At 44.3% G+C, this 15,642-nt stretch overlaps 2 protein-coding genes across 2 annotated transcripts in view; both read left to right on the top strand.

Moving 5' to 3' along the window:
- Positions 1-15,642, top strand: part of P2RX4 (purinergic receptor P2X 4) — a 271,548-nt gene that overhangs the window by 185,291 nt on the left and 70,615 nt on the right. The window lies entirely within an intron of this gene.
- ORAI1 (ORAI calcium release-activated calcium modulator 1) lies at positions 416-15,464 on the top strand. Its single transcript, XM_009909593.2, has 2 exons — positions 416-692; positions 11,994-15,464. The coding sequence occupies exons 1-2, from the start codon at positions 579-581 to the stop codon at positions 12,558-12,560; spliced, it is 681 nt and encodes a 226-aa protein (XP_009907895.1). The 5' UTR covers positions 416-578; the 3' UTR covers positions 12,561-15,464.

Raw genomic sequence — 15,642 nt, 5'->3', positions numbered from 1 at the left:
TGACTCAAAAAGCAAAGATTCCCTTCAAGCGTGCTCCGTGGTGAGGCTACTCTCCGGCCCAGCTGCCGCAGACACTTGGGAGGCCGCACCCCGGGCTCCAGCCGGGCCTTGTCGCGGGGCTTCGCCCGCCACAGACCCGCTGTGGGGGTATGGTGGGGTCACAGCTCCCTCAGAGTCAGGCCCCGCTCTGGTTTCCCACATGAGGCAGTGAAGAAGCCACGCCCCCCTCCCCAACAGCGATGGGAAGCGGCCCTTCAGGCACGACACCCGTCCGCCCGCCAGCCCTCAGCCTTCCTCTGGGGCTGCCGGGAAGCGTCGGCAGCGGACTCGGGCTGGGGGCCGGGCTGGGCCGTACCGTCCAATGAGGTGGCGGCTGGGAGGTGCCCGGCGGGTGGTGGCGCGCAGGCTCCTAGCGGCCGCGGCGGCAGGCGCGGCCCCAGCACCGGCAGGAGCCGGGCGCCATGGGGTGTTAGCGCAGCTGGTGCCCTCGCTCTGTCGCCGGAAGGAGCCGCCGTTCCCGCCGTGTGCCTCTCACTCCGTTCTATTCCTTCGCCCGCCGCGCCCGTCGCCTCAAGCCCATGAGCCTGAACGAGCACTCGATGCAGGCGCTGTCCTGGCGGAAGCTCTACCTGAGCCGTGCCAAGCTGAAAGCCTCCAGCCGCACCTCCGCGCTGCTCTCCGGCTTCGCCATGGTAAGCGGGCCGGCTTTGCCCAGCGAGCAGGGGGCCCTGGCTGGCAGCCCGCGGCACTCCTGGCAGTGGGGATCCTCATGTGGGGAGCGGTGCCGTCGCTTCTCCTTTTTCGAACCGGGGAACTTTCTGCCTCCCTTCAGAGTCTGGGGACGGACGGGGACAAGTGTAGCTCTTGAGCCAGCGTGTGGCACCCCGGGGCGGCGGGAAGTGGGGCGGGCCCTGCCGCCCTTTCCTCAGAGCGCCCGGCCCGCCCTGGTCTTTAGCCCTCTGGGCAGCCGGGGTCAGCGCTCCCGGTCGGTAGCTGGGGAGGACGAGGAGGAACGGGAGCCGTTCCGGTAGCAATGGGGCCGGGTAGGTGCCGGGCATGTCTCAGTGAGCTCACATCGGTAGTTCGTTTTCTGTGGAGAGCTGTCATGCCACAGGTTAAAAGCTGCCTTACGGCTTTTATTTCCTCCGCATAGCTCCGATACTTAGTGTAGAATTTCTTTCGCTCGTTGCTTATTTTTTTTCTGCGGAGGACACTCAGCATGCCAAAAATCAGCCGCGGCGGCGGGACGTTCCTGCCGCTTGCTCATCGGAGACGCCGCACGGAGCTGTACACGGAGATCGGAACGGGTTGGTTTCGCTGCGCCGCTTCGTGCTGTGGTGTCGGAGCGGGCTGTGCACGCAGAGTACCACCGCTCTCCCCAGCTTCTGGTGCTTTGCACTCCCACTCTTCTCCCCAGACCACAACCGCACACGCTGTGTAAACGGATGTAAGGGCAGTTTTAGATAAATTAAGAAAAATAACTGGCCAAAGATAACGGTGTCCCCCCCGACCCGTAACATTTATAATTAGTTATATGTACTTGCGAGGTTTCTGATTTTTATTTAAGGAAGTCTTGAGTGTTGCTGAGTTCGGAATTTTGTTCTATGCATGTTTTAGAAACGTGTTTTTGGTTAGTATGTGTTTTGCTTTCAAGATTGGTACAAGCCTCAAATGAAAGTACCGTGTAGATAAAGATATTTATCTATCTATCGGTAATTTACAGACTTTGTCCTACTATGTCCAGCCCTCTAAATGCACTGAGCTGCTAACTACACTCAGCTCCGTTTTTCATCTGTGGCCAGAATGTTCCATAGTTTTAAATACCGAATTGCACAGCTCGCTCTTGGTTTGTTTTTGGTTTGTTTTAGGTTTTTTTGCACCACTTTTAGCAAGGTATTTTAAACCGTAAGATAAATTCCTCTTTAGAGCCACTCTGTAGTGAGAGGATGCTGTTGAGAAACATAGCAGGCGGTCTGCAGAAGCTTTCTGACGGTCAAATAAATGTCACTGTCCTCCTTCGACGGCTAAAAACAGACAACAGCTTTTCGGGGGGGGGTGGACTGCTGTTCCTTTGACTGACAGGCGACTGTGTGAGTGCAGCGGCATATTTGAGTTGGTTCCCTTTGAGTAACACGCACCAGGCTGGAAGCTTGTGCTCTGCTGCTGAGTTTTCCTTTTTTCTGCGCCTGTTTCCCTGTATCAGAGCAGTTTGTCGGGGTTGAATTTCTCGAGTTAGGCTTCTACAGTGAGAGAACACAGGAAAAAAAAGGTTAGTTTGTTTGGTTTTTTACAACTTGTCATTAAGGGAAGGTGCATTTCCATTAATAAAAATACTATTACTAAAAAATCAGACTTAATCTCTTAAATCCCTTTGGCTTTTCCTTGGGCATATGTTATGTGGACTCTCAAAATCCCATGGATGTATGAGATGAGACTTTTCTGATTCTCTAGAAGAGTTCTAGTTCAGTGTCTTGCAGTTTAAAACTGTTGCTACTGAGTTGGTACTATTTAGGGAGTTTCAGGAAAAAGCCACTTTGTTCTCAGTAACAGCATCTCTCATTGCCAAGGTTGTTACATGTGAACATTCATTGTACTTTTATTTTTTCGGAAGCTGCTCCTCAAAAAATATCCTCTCTTTTTTCTCCCTTTGACAAGATGGTGCTGGAAAACCACTTACACCCTGAATGGGTTTGCTATGACAGTCCTTTAGCTGAGACTTCCTAATCTATTTTCAGAAGAACTGACTTAACTTTCATGTATATTTAGATTTCTTTTTAATAACTTTGCTTATCTTTTTAAGTTATCCTTTTGCCCTTGTAAAGCAGAGCTGCCTTTCTGTTGTCTTGCCTGTATGTCGTTTACTGCATTTAGCAGATTCTCTGGCACCTGATGTTTGAACACATTGCTGCTGAAGTACCATCTAGTCTTGGAGCTAAAGCTTAAAACAGCCATTAAGTGTCATTGTTCCTTTGCTTTGCTTATCTGACAGAAGGGGAAAGGAGCTTCAATGGCACATCCAGGACCACCCCTCAGATTGATTGTCAGGAGTGGAATGTGCTTGTTTCCATGCCAGCCCCATTGATCCTTGCCGTTTAGGCTAACAGAACTTGCATCCTCTGCTCTGAGCTGAGTTTACACCCCACCCCCGCAACGGTTCCTTCATTTCAGACTGGTTTTGTGTATCACTGCAGACATCTTGCAAAGCTTATTCCCTCAGGACAGGTTATGCATACCCTGGTCAAATAATGCATGCCAAAATCTAGAGATTGCTGGGGTCACTGATGTGTAGAGTGTGAACTGCTTAGCCAGGTTTCAGACTCAGAAGGTTTACTCTTTTCCTGAGAGGACTGATTAATAACCTGGTTTACAGTTAATTCTGCTTTAGAACTACAGATCACGGGTTGTGTGTTACTGTCAGAAACAGTTGCAAGCTCTGGTGATTGCAAGCTGATGTTGGAGCTGAACTCCTACAAGTAAACCTGAGCATTTCCTTTGTGCCAGGTGTCCATGGATGCTATCATCCAATGCCATGCATCTAAGAGGAAGTCTGTGAATCTTATGATCTTGCATTTAAGATACTTCTCCAATTTGTAGGGCCAGCAAGTAATACCAATCCCCAAAACTGTTAGAGGTAAAGAAAGAAATTGTAGTTTGTAGGGTGTGTTTAGTCCATGAAAGAATGGAGGATTCCTTCCATGAGGCATTGAGTATTTCTCACTTCAGGGTTACAATCCCAAATACTGATCTATGACTTCTCCCCCCCCCCCCCCCCCCCCATACACACATACATGGTTTTATCTTTTGGGGGGGTTATTTCTTAATCCAGTTTGAATGCAGGAAATCTTCTGCAGATTGTATCCCATATTGAAAGCACTAGCTCATCCACACCTCCAGTAGCAGTATCAAGACCTGCAGTGCAGACAGGCTGCTGGCAGGTGATTTTAGAACAACTAAGCTGAATTGTTAGCATCAAGGATGCATCACAGAATAGTATAACAATATCATGATACTGGGAGTCGCAAATCATAGGGAAGTTGTTAGATCCCAGCAGTCATCAAAATGGAAAACTCAAACACCACCTCCCTCCACCAATTAACACATTTGTGAAAATCCCCAAGCCCAAACTAGGGGTCTAAATTACACACTGTGGTTGGCTTCATTACATTTAGGATTTGGAGGATGTTATTTACTAGACAGCACAGTCGTCTTTTAAATACCTGTAATGATTCAAGCTAGCTAGCCTGTTGTCTATGTGGTGAGATATACACTTCAAATATTGAATTTCATCAAAGACCTGTCAACTCTTGCCTTTGAAATGTAGCCAATATGGGCTTCTGAGGACAGCTTCAGTGTTTTATAGAAGCCTGTCTGTGCTGATAAATATTTATGAAGCTGATTTCCATAATAACAGTTGATGTGGAAGTGATGGTAGGTAGGATGCTGCGCTGCTGTCAGTGCTGTCAGGATACTCAAGACAGTGTAGTTCTTGTCTAGTAAAGGTTACTCTGTGTTTCTAAATACTTAAATGGTGTCTCTAGACATCGTTTGGGCTGTCTTTAACTGGATCCCTGGCAGGATAACACGAGTGAGTCTCATTTTGTAACCTGCAGGAGAGCATTACAGTCCCAGTTTTGTGGCTTCTGCCTCCCCTTCCCTTTTGTATCACATTACACTTAGAGGTTAGAACTGCTCTGAAGAATCTTACCCTGTATAGGTTGTTTTCTATTCCAGTCATGAAAGCAACATTTTGTTACTCTGAGCATCCTTGTCTCAAGGTTACAGATGAGCAAGGCAGTGTGTAGCGCTTGGAACTCTTACTGATCTATGCCTTTCAGCAGCTGTGGAGGGCTGCTGTGGTTTGGAGGATGTAAAGGATATTTGGAGGATGTTGAGCTGCTGTTTCTTCTCCCTGCTGTGCTGTTCAATCTGACCTTGTGCTTATGGAACAGATTTAGTGTAAGTAGCACTGTATAGTATATTCCCTTCTCAAGATGCAGTTACTCTGATTATATGGGCATTGTCTTTTCATGTTCATTAGCCCAATAAAATTACCTCCCATATTTGTATTCCTGTGTTAGCTTTAGCAAATATCTACGTTTCACCATTCTGCAACATACAATAATTCACAGTCAAGATTCTAGGTTAATAGATGAATAATGCTTGCATTCTTTGCTGTATCAAACCAGGAATAAGATCATTTTCCTGACTTATCTTTTTTAATTTCCTGTGACTGATTCTGGCTCAAACAGAGTCTTTCTGTGAGTTGTTTATAACTCCTCATGAATGGTGCAGACACTGTGAAACTCTGGCTCTGTGCCTCTGTCTCTGGTAGTTATTAGTACTGTCAGGAAAACAGAGCCCAACTGACTCAGAAGCTGAGGAGACATCCAGAGGAGTAACTTCCAGTGATGCCATGACACCCATCTCATTCCTGACTTTCCTTTGTGGTCCCACACATAGACAAGCAGCTACGCAGAAGATGGAATTTGTTATTGAATTAACCTTGTGATGTGATCCTCAAGGCTTGGAGAAACCACTTCTACATGAGTGGGATTCTCTCCTGCTGGGAGTAGTATGTGCTGTGAGGAGCGACATGTAACTTTGTGGCTAACTAGATGTATTCCAGTCCAGCCCTAGCTGCAGCAGTGGAAGGTAAGAAAATACTTCCACAGATAGTTTAGTGATTACCACATGCAGTTTTTCCTTGTGTGCTGATCCAGGAGGTGAAGGTGTTCTAGCATTGTAGCATCTCCAGGTAAGATTTGCATCCTCCTCTTGCTATGTGACTGGATCTTTACAAAATGCAACTATGATTCTATGACTTTTTATCAGCACAGTTTTCTTTTAAGCCATTCCTGATGTGCTAGATTGTGTAGAAATTGTCTTGTCCTCCTAGTCAGTTTCGATTTAAGAGTGGTAGCTGTGGACAGGGAAGAGGAGGTGAGAACAGTCTTGCAAAGTATACAGATAATTCCAGGCCTGTGTTCATCAAGATGTGGTTAGTACCTTTAGTGACACTGGTGCTTGAAGCTGACACTGTCCTTTCCAAAAGGGTTTTGCTTCTTACAGCCTGTGAGACAGCTAACTGCATGAGCAGTAAATGGAGTAAGGATGTGATGACACTGAGAGGCAGTGATTCTCAAAGTATTCATTAAGTAGGCCATTATGAGATTGTCTGTATTTAAACCTTGCAATTTTTCATAAGGTTGGTTCCTTGCTCTGTGATTTTTGTATCAATCTGTCAGATCCCAAGACAGGGCAGCACTTGCGATTTGATCTCTAGGCTAGTGAGATAGCATCCTGTGAGGTACAGGTCATAAATCTACATCTGTTCCATCAGTAGGTGTTGGCTGCAGCCCCCTGGTCACAGAAGGTATTTGGCTGAAACTGAATGTCTTGGAGAAATGGTCACATGTGTTCTTCAGAGCTCTGATCAGCAGTGAGGAGTTTGAATTAGCTGCAGCTCTGTCCATGGCATTCTGAACTCAGTTGTGACTTGCAGTGGTGTTAACGCTGGTGTTTGATATTGTGAGAGAGAGTACAGCAGCTACAGCAGGGCTTCTAGCCTAGGCTGTGTTCCAGAGCTCTGAGTTGTCTTTGTGAGGAAGGGGAGGAGAGGAAGTCATCTTTAAATAGCTGGTAGATAATACAGATTTACTTGAGATAAGGCATTTTATTTCCTTTACAGCAATGGCTGCTGGTTCTAAAAAACATGCACGCTTGTGATTAAGTCAGAAAGCTCTCAGCTACTCTGGCTGCCGTTGCTGTTACACATGATAACAAAGAGCAGTTATGTTTTATCCTGTGTTGAAAATCTTAAGTATTAAGATGACCTGCTACAAGGGTGGCTCTTACCACAGTTCTTATTTTTGTTCTGATTGTTTTCTCTCACTTTTCATTTCACTGGAAACTTCTTATTGCTGAACCCTCTATCTTAAAACAGGAATTGAATCTGCGGCCTGTGTTATGCTGGAATTGAAACCAATCTGAGTCAACCCAACATACTCTACAGTAGCATATACAACTGGGGAATAATGCTCAAGTTTGAAGCAAGTAATTCACTTCAGTCCTGCTGCTGTGGTGAAAATGAGCACGGTTGCTTATCCTGCTTTTCAGAAGCAATATGAGCTTCATTTGCAGCTACATATGTGACTGGTTCTTTAGAGCAATTGTTATTGCTAGTGAACATTTTGTCATAGCTCACTTCTTGCAAAGCAGTGGAGTCAGTATTTGTCAGGCACTGTGTAAGTGCTCTTGTATGGCTAGAAACCTTCAGAGCATGCAGGATTTTGATTGTCATTTAAAAGCAGGAGCTTCTTTTAAGCCATTCTGGTCTAGTGAGACATGGGCACATTATGCATAAGTGGAATGAGCTTATTTTGGGATATTAAACATCAAATTAAATTGAAATTGAGGTTATTTTAGAGAGCAAGTTGTTAGATTTCTTGCACTCTGGCAGTATTTAGGCTGCCATGAATCTGAAATCCAGGGCTATAAGAAGCCTTAACATGATGATGGGCCCAAATTCAGTTACCTTTGAACACATTTTAATTCCCACCTTCATCAGGCATATGAGAACGCCAGTCATGCCTTCTGACATTATGAGGTTCCTTTAATTTTGTCAAGAAGCTGTATTTCAGATTTACAGCGTTGCCAAGGGCTGTAGTAAATCCGTCAGTCATATTTGCAGGATGATCTAAAGTTGAAGTTAGCTGCTCTTTGAGCCAGGGATTAGACCAGATGACTTCTTGAGATCTCTTCCAACCTACGTTATTCTGTGATTATGCAGCAAGGCAAGATGCTTGCAGCATGCTAGAAATCATGCAGCAAATGCTCAAGCAAGCTTTGGGAGTGGTGAAGGTGCAACATGTATTGGATTCTGTGGTCCTGAGGGACCCGCTGAACCAGTGTAGAAACCTCATAGAGAAGAGAGGAGAACCACCATTAGCCTCTACCTGTGAGTTCAGGCTTTGGGTGCATTTGGGTCATATCAGATGAGCTCAGTGGGCCCTCCTTGCAAATGTTACCTTACAAGAGCAGTTGTGATCTGTGCATTTTGAAAGTGCAGCAAGAACAAAGGAGAGAAGTCTGATCTCTGCATCACTGTTTGAAAACACAGGGCCTCATAATGAGAAATGGAGCTTTTTGTTTTAGGCGTCTGGCTCAAGTTTGGCCTGGGAAGTAAAGAGCCAGAGACTTGCAATTGAAAAGAGTTGGCAGTTTTTCTCCTAGTTTATAGTGAAAGGCTTCCCAAATTAGCTGCCTTGACAGCTTGAGGAGACAGAAAACATGAACAGATTTTCCACTTCTAGGTCAAGCCTTTGCCATGTGTGAATACAGGGAGTTGTAGCTATGCCCCAGAGGAGACTTTCCATCAACTTCACTAGACTTTGAAAGCCTTCAGGCATTCTGCATCCTACAACCTCCTCAAAAGTCTCCATTTGAAGTGAGTTCTCAAGTAACTCTTTATCTGAATGAATGGGAGAGTGTTTCCTTGGTTCACTCACTGTTGCTTTGTGTATGTTTCTAACCCCAGTGTCAGTTACAGCCACAACTCAGTGCATTTATTCTCTGCTCATGGATGTCTCCATCCAGCTAGTTTGCTTCAGTGTAATTATTTTTCTTGCACTGACCTTATAATGCTAGAATCCCTTCAGCCTCAATAGAAGTATCTTTCCAGCCACTCTATAGTCTCCCAGGTGGGCAAATTGCAAAGCTTTCCCTCAAAGCAGGCAGGTTTGTCTTCCCTTTAGCATTTCAGTCACTCACTTCAGTGTAGGATCTTTCCTGGCCCAGCAGTAGATGCAGTTTCTACTCTTCCCTTTGGTTCCAGACATGGAGAGGTCATACTGCTTCTTGTCAGGATAGTCAAGTATGACTTCAAGTGTCATTCAGAATACTGGACTCTGTATTTTGTACTGGTATTAAGGGCTGCGCTGGCATGGAAACTACTGTGGGAGGGATGGAGTGGGGAGAAGATGCTGAAGATGGCCCAGGTGTCTAACCCCTGTGGGATTCCCTGGTCCTTTCCCTTTGGTGCTTTGTGGTAGGTATATGGCCTCCCTCCAGCTGTATGCAGGTGTACATATGAGGCTTCAGGGTTGGGCTGCTGACTGCCCTCCTGCTGACTTATTCACACCTTGTTAGCATCCCAAACTGGAAATAATTGGTGGTGGTTACTTGGCTGCCAGCTTATTTTGCACATGTTAGAAGACCAGTACTTAGCCTATCTTTCAAGTGAGATTGATACTACCTATAATTATTCTTACAGAGAGAGTGCACTTGGAATTATGGTAAGTAATTGCATGGTGTGGTTTCAGCTGAAGGAGGTTACACCCGGCTCATGGAGTAAATTCCAACAAGTCTTAAGTAACAGGCACAGCCTTGCTGGATTTCAGCAGACTCTTCTGAAAGATGATTTGGAACCTACCTACCCAACAAGCTTCCTGTGCAATGCAGGTCTGTGCTCATATATGCGTCAGCCACAGAAGCTGAAGCCCTGCTTGTGTAGCTTGAGCTCAGGTTGAAGCTATCCCATCAGGTGTAGGTACTTCTGCAGTCAGTCTTCCAGGGAAACACCCAGCAATATTAAAATGAAGTCTTTTTAACCCAGGAAAACTCGGATTCCTGGTCTGGACATCTTTTAATATTTGTCCCTATGATTCCTTGTGCTTATCTAGGCACAGAGCTATCTTGAGTATCTGAATGATGCCTAAATTAAGCTGGCTCTTTGCTAGACTGTTTTGATCATGCATATAATTACAGCCAAAACAGAAGTAGGTACATTTAGATTAAATGTAATTATTTAGCATTTCTTTTTAGCTCAGGCTTGGCTGAGAGAAGGAAGAAAGGCTTTCTTCTTGATGCTCTGTTGAAGTGGGAAGAGAACAATAGCTCTCGGATAGCTGGCATGTTGAAATTGAGAGAGCCTGACTGCAGTTCAAAATCAGATGGTTGATATCATTATTACATGGAGACATTGATTAATGGAAATAGATGATGTCTTCAGTGCTTGGTGAATACACCTGTTCTTAAAATAAAGTCTTCATCTTTTGAAGTTTGATAAGTAGTTTTAATAAGTGTGAAAATGAATCCACAGATGTGAAGAATTGCAGTTGTCCTGTGAAAAATGTTGGGAGTCAAACATCCCATGAGTGCATTGGGACTGAACAAGCAGTCCTGCAGAGGAGACATCCAATGACCAAATGTTTATCCTTTCAAATGTGAAGTTGCCCATGGTTGAAACATGGTATTTTAAAATCTTCAAGCCAGAATTGTATACAATTATAAACAATTTCTTCTTGAGTTTCTTGTAACACTTGAAAATGCTTTGCTAGTTGTCCAGGTGTTTCAGCTTGTGACAATAAAAGCTTTCAGTAAAGGAATTAAAATATTGGCAAATGGCCTTGAGTGCCTGTTGAAACATGTCTGAGCAAAACCCTTAGTTGGCTTAATCTTTGGTGTGTTAGTGGTGCAGAGTTCTGGTGTCCTGGAAGATGCTGGTTCTGGGAGCATAAGAAGGACATCCCAGACTAAGTGTAGCAAGAGTCAGCTCTGGCAAAATAGTGGGGTTTGGATATTCTTGCTGGTTTTGCAGCTGTCTTTGGATCCTAGTTTCTATGTGTCCCTCCATCCATACTGTAGGACATTTTCTTGATACCAGCTTAATGAGACTTGGTATGTTTGAAATGTATTCTATAGGCCAAGTGCTCTCCAAACCACTAATAATGCCTGTGGTGATGGGCTAAAATTGTACTGATGGGGCTCAAAAGAATTGATTTGTTTCAGGGGCTGTGTTGTGCAAACTGATTTAATGGTCTTTTTGAGGGCAAGCTGCTATGTTCTAGAAGAGCTAGGCATAGCTTAGTGCTGCCAAGTCTCTGAGGCCTTGGTACAGCTGCTTCCTCCTCAGTTACACAGGCCTGTGCCAGCTTTGTTCATCGGAAGCATTGCAGAAACAGCTCAGTTTGCTAAGCTAGCAGAAGATCACCACCTCTTATCCAGGCTAGCTGTTGATGGTTGAGCAAGTTGAGTCATTTCAGTGAAGGATCAAGAGTGGGCCACCAAGGTGCAGGTGTGGGTCAGTCTGAACTGTGCTAAATGGCAGCCTCTGCTTCTTCCTTGTGGTGTACGTACATATAGGTATATCTAAGATTGCTGTTAGGGGGTTGGGTTTTTCCTCTCCATTTAAAATATATTCTCTTTAAATAGATTTTTTGAGAGAGAGCACTAAACAGAGATATTGATGTGTGATCCCTTCATTGGATCTGGGCTTTGTCTGAAAGGCAAATTGATCAGGAAAGATTCTTTTTCAAGGGCTGCTGGAATTAATGTCACTAGTTAAGTAGTCATGCACAAACTTGCTATGTTAAAAGGCATTTTAGTTAATTTTCTTGATCAAAAATACTTGAGCTGTGTTTATGAGTCTGCTAGTGCTGTTACTTAGTGCTAATTGCTGCTTCTTAAGCACATGCATGCTTGGAGGTCTAAGTTTATAAAAGGACAAAGCTGCATATGGTAGTAGGGAGCTGGACCTTGAAGCATCTTCATGAGAGAGCACTTCTCTTCAGAACTTTAAAAGAAATATCCAAGGAGAAAGGACCACCAAAATTTATAATCTGTAGTGAAAGGTCAAAAGCTGCCTCTATGACAGAACACAGGAAAGAAGAAATGTGTTACTCTAAGAGTTCAAGTTTGCTGACCAGACAGTTCAGCTGTTTTGTTGGAATGAACCGGAGGTGGCGAGGTGGTTGTGCTGTGAAGAGCTTGGGTGCGTACTGATGGTTTGTTCAACAACAGAACAAAGTATGAAAGCTGTGGCCTTTGCTTCATGGTTCAGACCTGAACTTGGACCTAATGAAAAAGGTGCGGATTAATATGAAGGGCAATTGAAATGCACACTGGTTGTTTTGTTTGGATCAGATGATCTCCCTGAAATGTGATTTAAACTTCAGTATGTAAGTGATTTAATCTCCCTTTCCTTTCCTTTCCAGGTGGCTATGGTAGAGGTTCAGCTAGATGCAGAGCATGACTACCCTCAAGGCCTCTTGATTGCCTTCAGTGCCTGTACTACTGTCCTTGTTGCAGTTCACCTTTTTGCCCTGATGATAAGTACCTGCATTCTTCCAAACATAGAGGCTGTCAGCAATGTGCATAACCTCAACTCCGTGAAGGAATCTCCTCATGAGCGTATGCATCGACACATTGAGCTTGCCTGGGCATTTTCTACTGTCATTGGGACTTTGCTCTTTCTTGCAGAGGTGGTGCTACTGTGTTGGGTGAAGTTTCTTCCTTTAAAGAAGAAAACAGATAACCCACTCCAGAACAACAGTTCTACCATCACATCAGGACAGGCAGCAGCCATTGCATCAACATCCATTATGGTTCCCTTCGGACTGATTTTCATTGTGTTCGCCGTCCACTTCTACAGGTCCCTGGTGAGCCATAAAACAGACAGGCAATTCCAGGAACTGAATGAACTTGCTGAGTTTGCACGGCTCCAGGACCAGCTGGATCACAGAGGTGATACCATCTCCTCAGCTGTCACCCATTTTGCCTAAGCCTGTACCTAGAGAAAATAAACCCACTGTTCTGCTTCTGCCTTGTTACCTTGACTACCCTGTGGATGAACTTGTCGAGCAGTTGATTACTGTTTAAAGAGAGGTTTTAAATGTTGTTCTGACTCTTTAGGCGGGGGGGGAAATGTTGCTCCTTTCATAAGTTTGGCTATCTGACATCAGGAGTGGATGGTGAGGTATGCTGGCACTGTGCTGTATCCCTCCTCTCTGAGCACTGCCTAGATTGCTCCTTGTTCATGCTGGGAGGGGGCTGTATAAATGCAGGGACAATAACACTGTAAAATAGGGTATCTGCTAGAGATGGATAAAGGAGCTTTTTTTCCCCCCTCTATTTATTTGATGTTGGCATTTACTAGAAGATACTGTTTGTCTGATCCATGTTGCATGGCATGATACAAATTACTTGGGATGTGCAGCAATTAGCACTTGGTTTCAGCGCTAGTGCTGCTCTCTAGAAAGGCTGACAGATGGTTCAAGCGTAGGCTTCCCACCACTTCCCCGGGATGGTTTGCTGCCAAGTAATTATTACTGCACTCATTTCTCCAGCGCCTTTTCCCGTGGCAGTTACACATTTTATAACTCACTAAACACCCTTGACTAGTCTTACTGCAATGTGGTGTGGCCACATGAGTAGGAATGAGACTCTGTTCTACTCTTCCTTGGAAGAAAACAAAAGCAATAACTGGTTTGAAGTTCTCACGAGACGGCACGTATTATCTGGACAGATAGATTTGCCTGCTTTCCATTTAGGAGTCTTTTCTTTAAAAGAAGGAACTAGATGGAAATTATCACTGGATGATGTTTTTTTGCTTGAAAATCAGAACCACTGCTGGCTTTCTCCAAGCCAAAGTAGTAATCCTTTTATACTTTTGTATTAAAAATGACTTTTTAATAATGCCAGCAGCAAAAGGTGCTTTCACTATGTTGGATTCCCAAGTAATTCACTCTGCCGTGGTCTTCCCTGTTTAGACAAAGTCTTCTCCTTGCTGAAGTGTTGTGTTTAATGACTTAAGACATTTTTTTTTGCTCCCAAAGGATCTGGAAGACTTATTTTTCTCTGTGTATTTATTTATGGAAGTAGGTTATTTGTAATTGATATTGCTGCTTACTTTCCAAGTCTTGTTTCTGACAGCGAGGCTACTGTGCTGGGTTATTTCCTCTTTAAGCAAAATCTTCCATGTGGTCTTTCAGATCAGGGGCTTGTCCAAGAATGATTGTAGCAGTTGTCCTGGGCTACTTCAGTAATTAGCTGTGTCTAGAAGTGGAATTGTTTGGTATGTGGTTCTCTGGAGCTGCTTTGCGCTTTAATGGGTACAAGCTGGTTTCTGAACACAAATCAAGAGAGGTTCCAGGTTTAATGGAACAAAACTTGACCTCTCTATTGTCTCTGTGGGATAGAAACCTGGGATTCTGAATTGAGACAGATGTGAACAATACCAAGGAGCTGTACCTGGCTGAGCCTGGACAGAGTGTGGTCTCACACCCAGCCTCCATCTCAGGTTGTCCCAACAGGTGCTGGAGCCCTGGAGCAGGCTGCCCAGAGAGCTTGTGGAGTCTCCTTCTCTGGAGAAATTCCAAACCTGCCTGGACATTGTGATCCTGAGCAACTTGCTCTGGGTGTAACCCTACTTTGGCAGGAGGGTTGGACTAGATGATTTCCAGAGGTCCTTTCTAACTCTCACCAGTCTGGGACTTGGTGACATATCTACAAACTGCAGGATGTGTCTGTATTTAGAGTAAGGGTGGCAGAGTGTGTTTACTACTGAAGCAGCCTCCTGAAGCCAAGGGGACTGATTTCTCATGTCAGCACCAGCGCAGTGGAAAGTGTTGACAAGGTTACCCGTGGTGTTTGTCTTCCAAAACATAACTGTAAAGCAAAAACCTGCTGGGCTCTTGCTTTTAGCTTCTTTTTTCTATCGGTGTTCTCAGTTCACAGGCAGAAAGCAGCTTTCCACTTGCTGTTTTCACAAGTCCTAGCCTACAGAGGCCAAACTGGATTTTCTTTTGCTCTGCCATTATGTTGTGCTTTAAATATAGTCTGTTGCTGATGTAAATCTGCTGATGGTGAGAGTTGTGACTCTGGTCCCACAGGTGTTTGTTCATGGAACACTGGAAGGAGTGTGTTAGTAAAGGCATTAATGAAGCAGCATTCCAAAACACAAAACTGTGGTAGTAGGCACAATATGTATTTTTTCCCATCCTTTACTGCAATATGAGTCCTGGCTTGGAAAAAAAGACTTTAAAAACCCCAGTAAAGGATGAAAACCTGACTCAAATGTTCACACTAGAGCAAATGGTTGAAAGGGTGCTGTGATGTTTCTGTCCATATATTGTGTAGTTAAAAGTTAGTGTTCATTTGAATGGCAGTTCAGAAAATACCTTTTTTTCCATGTTTATTTTGTAAAATGACTTGCTGGCCTGGATCAGTAGCTGACTGTCTCTTTTGTGGATCTTTCCAAGTGACAGAGAAGTGTGGGAGGTGTGTTTTTGTTTTGTTTCAGAAGTACAGAATTAGAAGCTAGTGGGACAATCTTATTTTAACTTTCTCAAGCTGGTAGGTTCTGCGCTAATGGCACTGTTACTACAGCTGCTTTCTGGCTATTTTCTGCACTTTAAGCCATGATATTGAGTGTATTTCTCTTGTTTTCCACCTGTGGAAAAATGCTCATGAAAGTTACACCCTGGGCACAGTCTGTGTGCTGGGGCAGTAACCAGACAATCAAAACATGAAGAGTGCACTTAGGACTATTATTTTTTTTTATCCCTTATTTATACTAATGGTATTCTGCATTTACCTCAAGCATTTTAAACATTGGTTACTGTATATTACTTATTTAGTTATAAAATACTTCCATGAAATAAAATGTACTCCATTGTTGCTGATTATTTGTTATCTAGAGGTCTACAGTATGCTTATTGTCTCTGTCCCTCACCTCTTCAGCTGTGTTGTGCTAATCCTATCTCCATGTTTCTGGGGATCTCTGAAGACATTTCAGTTGCTCATTTAAGTCATGAGGATAGTTTCCTGTTCACACAGGTATGAAGAATATGTAGGCTAATGTGC

The sequence above is a fragment of the Dryobates pubescens genome, chromosome 25 (assembly GCF_014839835.1).
Source record: "Dryobates pubescens isolate bDryPub1 chromosome 25, bDryPub1.pri, whole genome shotgun sequence".
Lineage (NCBI taxonomy): Eukaryota > Metazoa > Chordata > Aves > Piciformes > Picidae > Dryobates > Dryobates pubescens.
The sequence above is the reverse complement of the archived record's forward strand: the minus strand, read 5'-3'. Positions and strand labels throughout refer to the sequence as shown.

Bases quoted from the DNA above. Each gene is read 5' to 3' on its own strand.
- ORAI1 (XM_009909593.2), top strand. From the start codon at position 579: ATGAGCCTGAACGAGCACTCGATGCAGGCGCTGTCCTGGCGGAAGCTC. The intron at 693-11,993 runs GTAAGCGGGCCG...TTTCCTTTCCAG, and splicing joins TGCTCTCCGGCTTCGCCATG to GTGGCTATGGTAGAGGTTCA.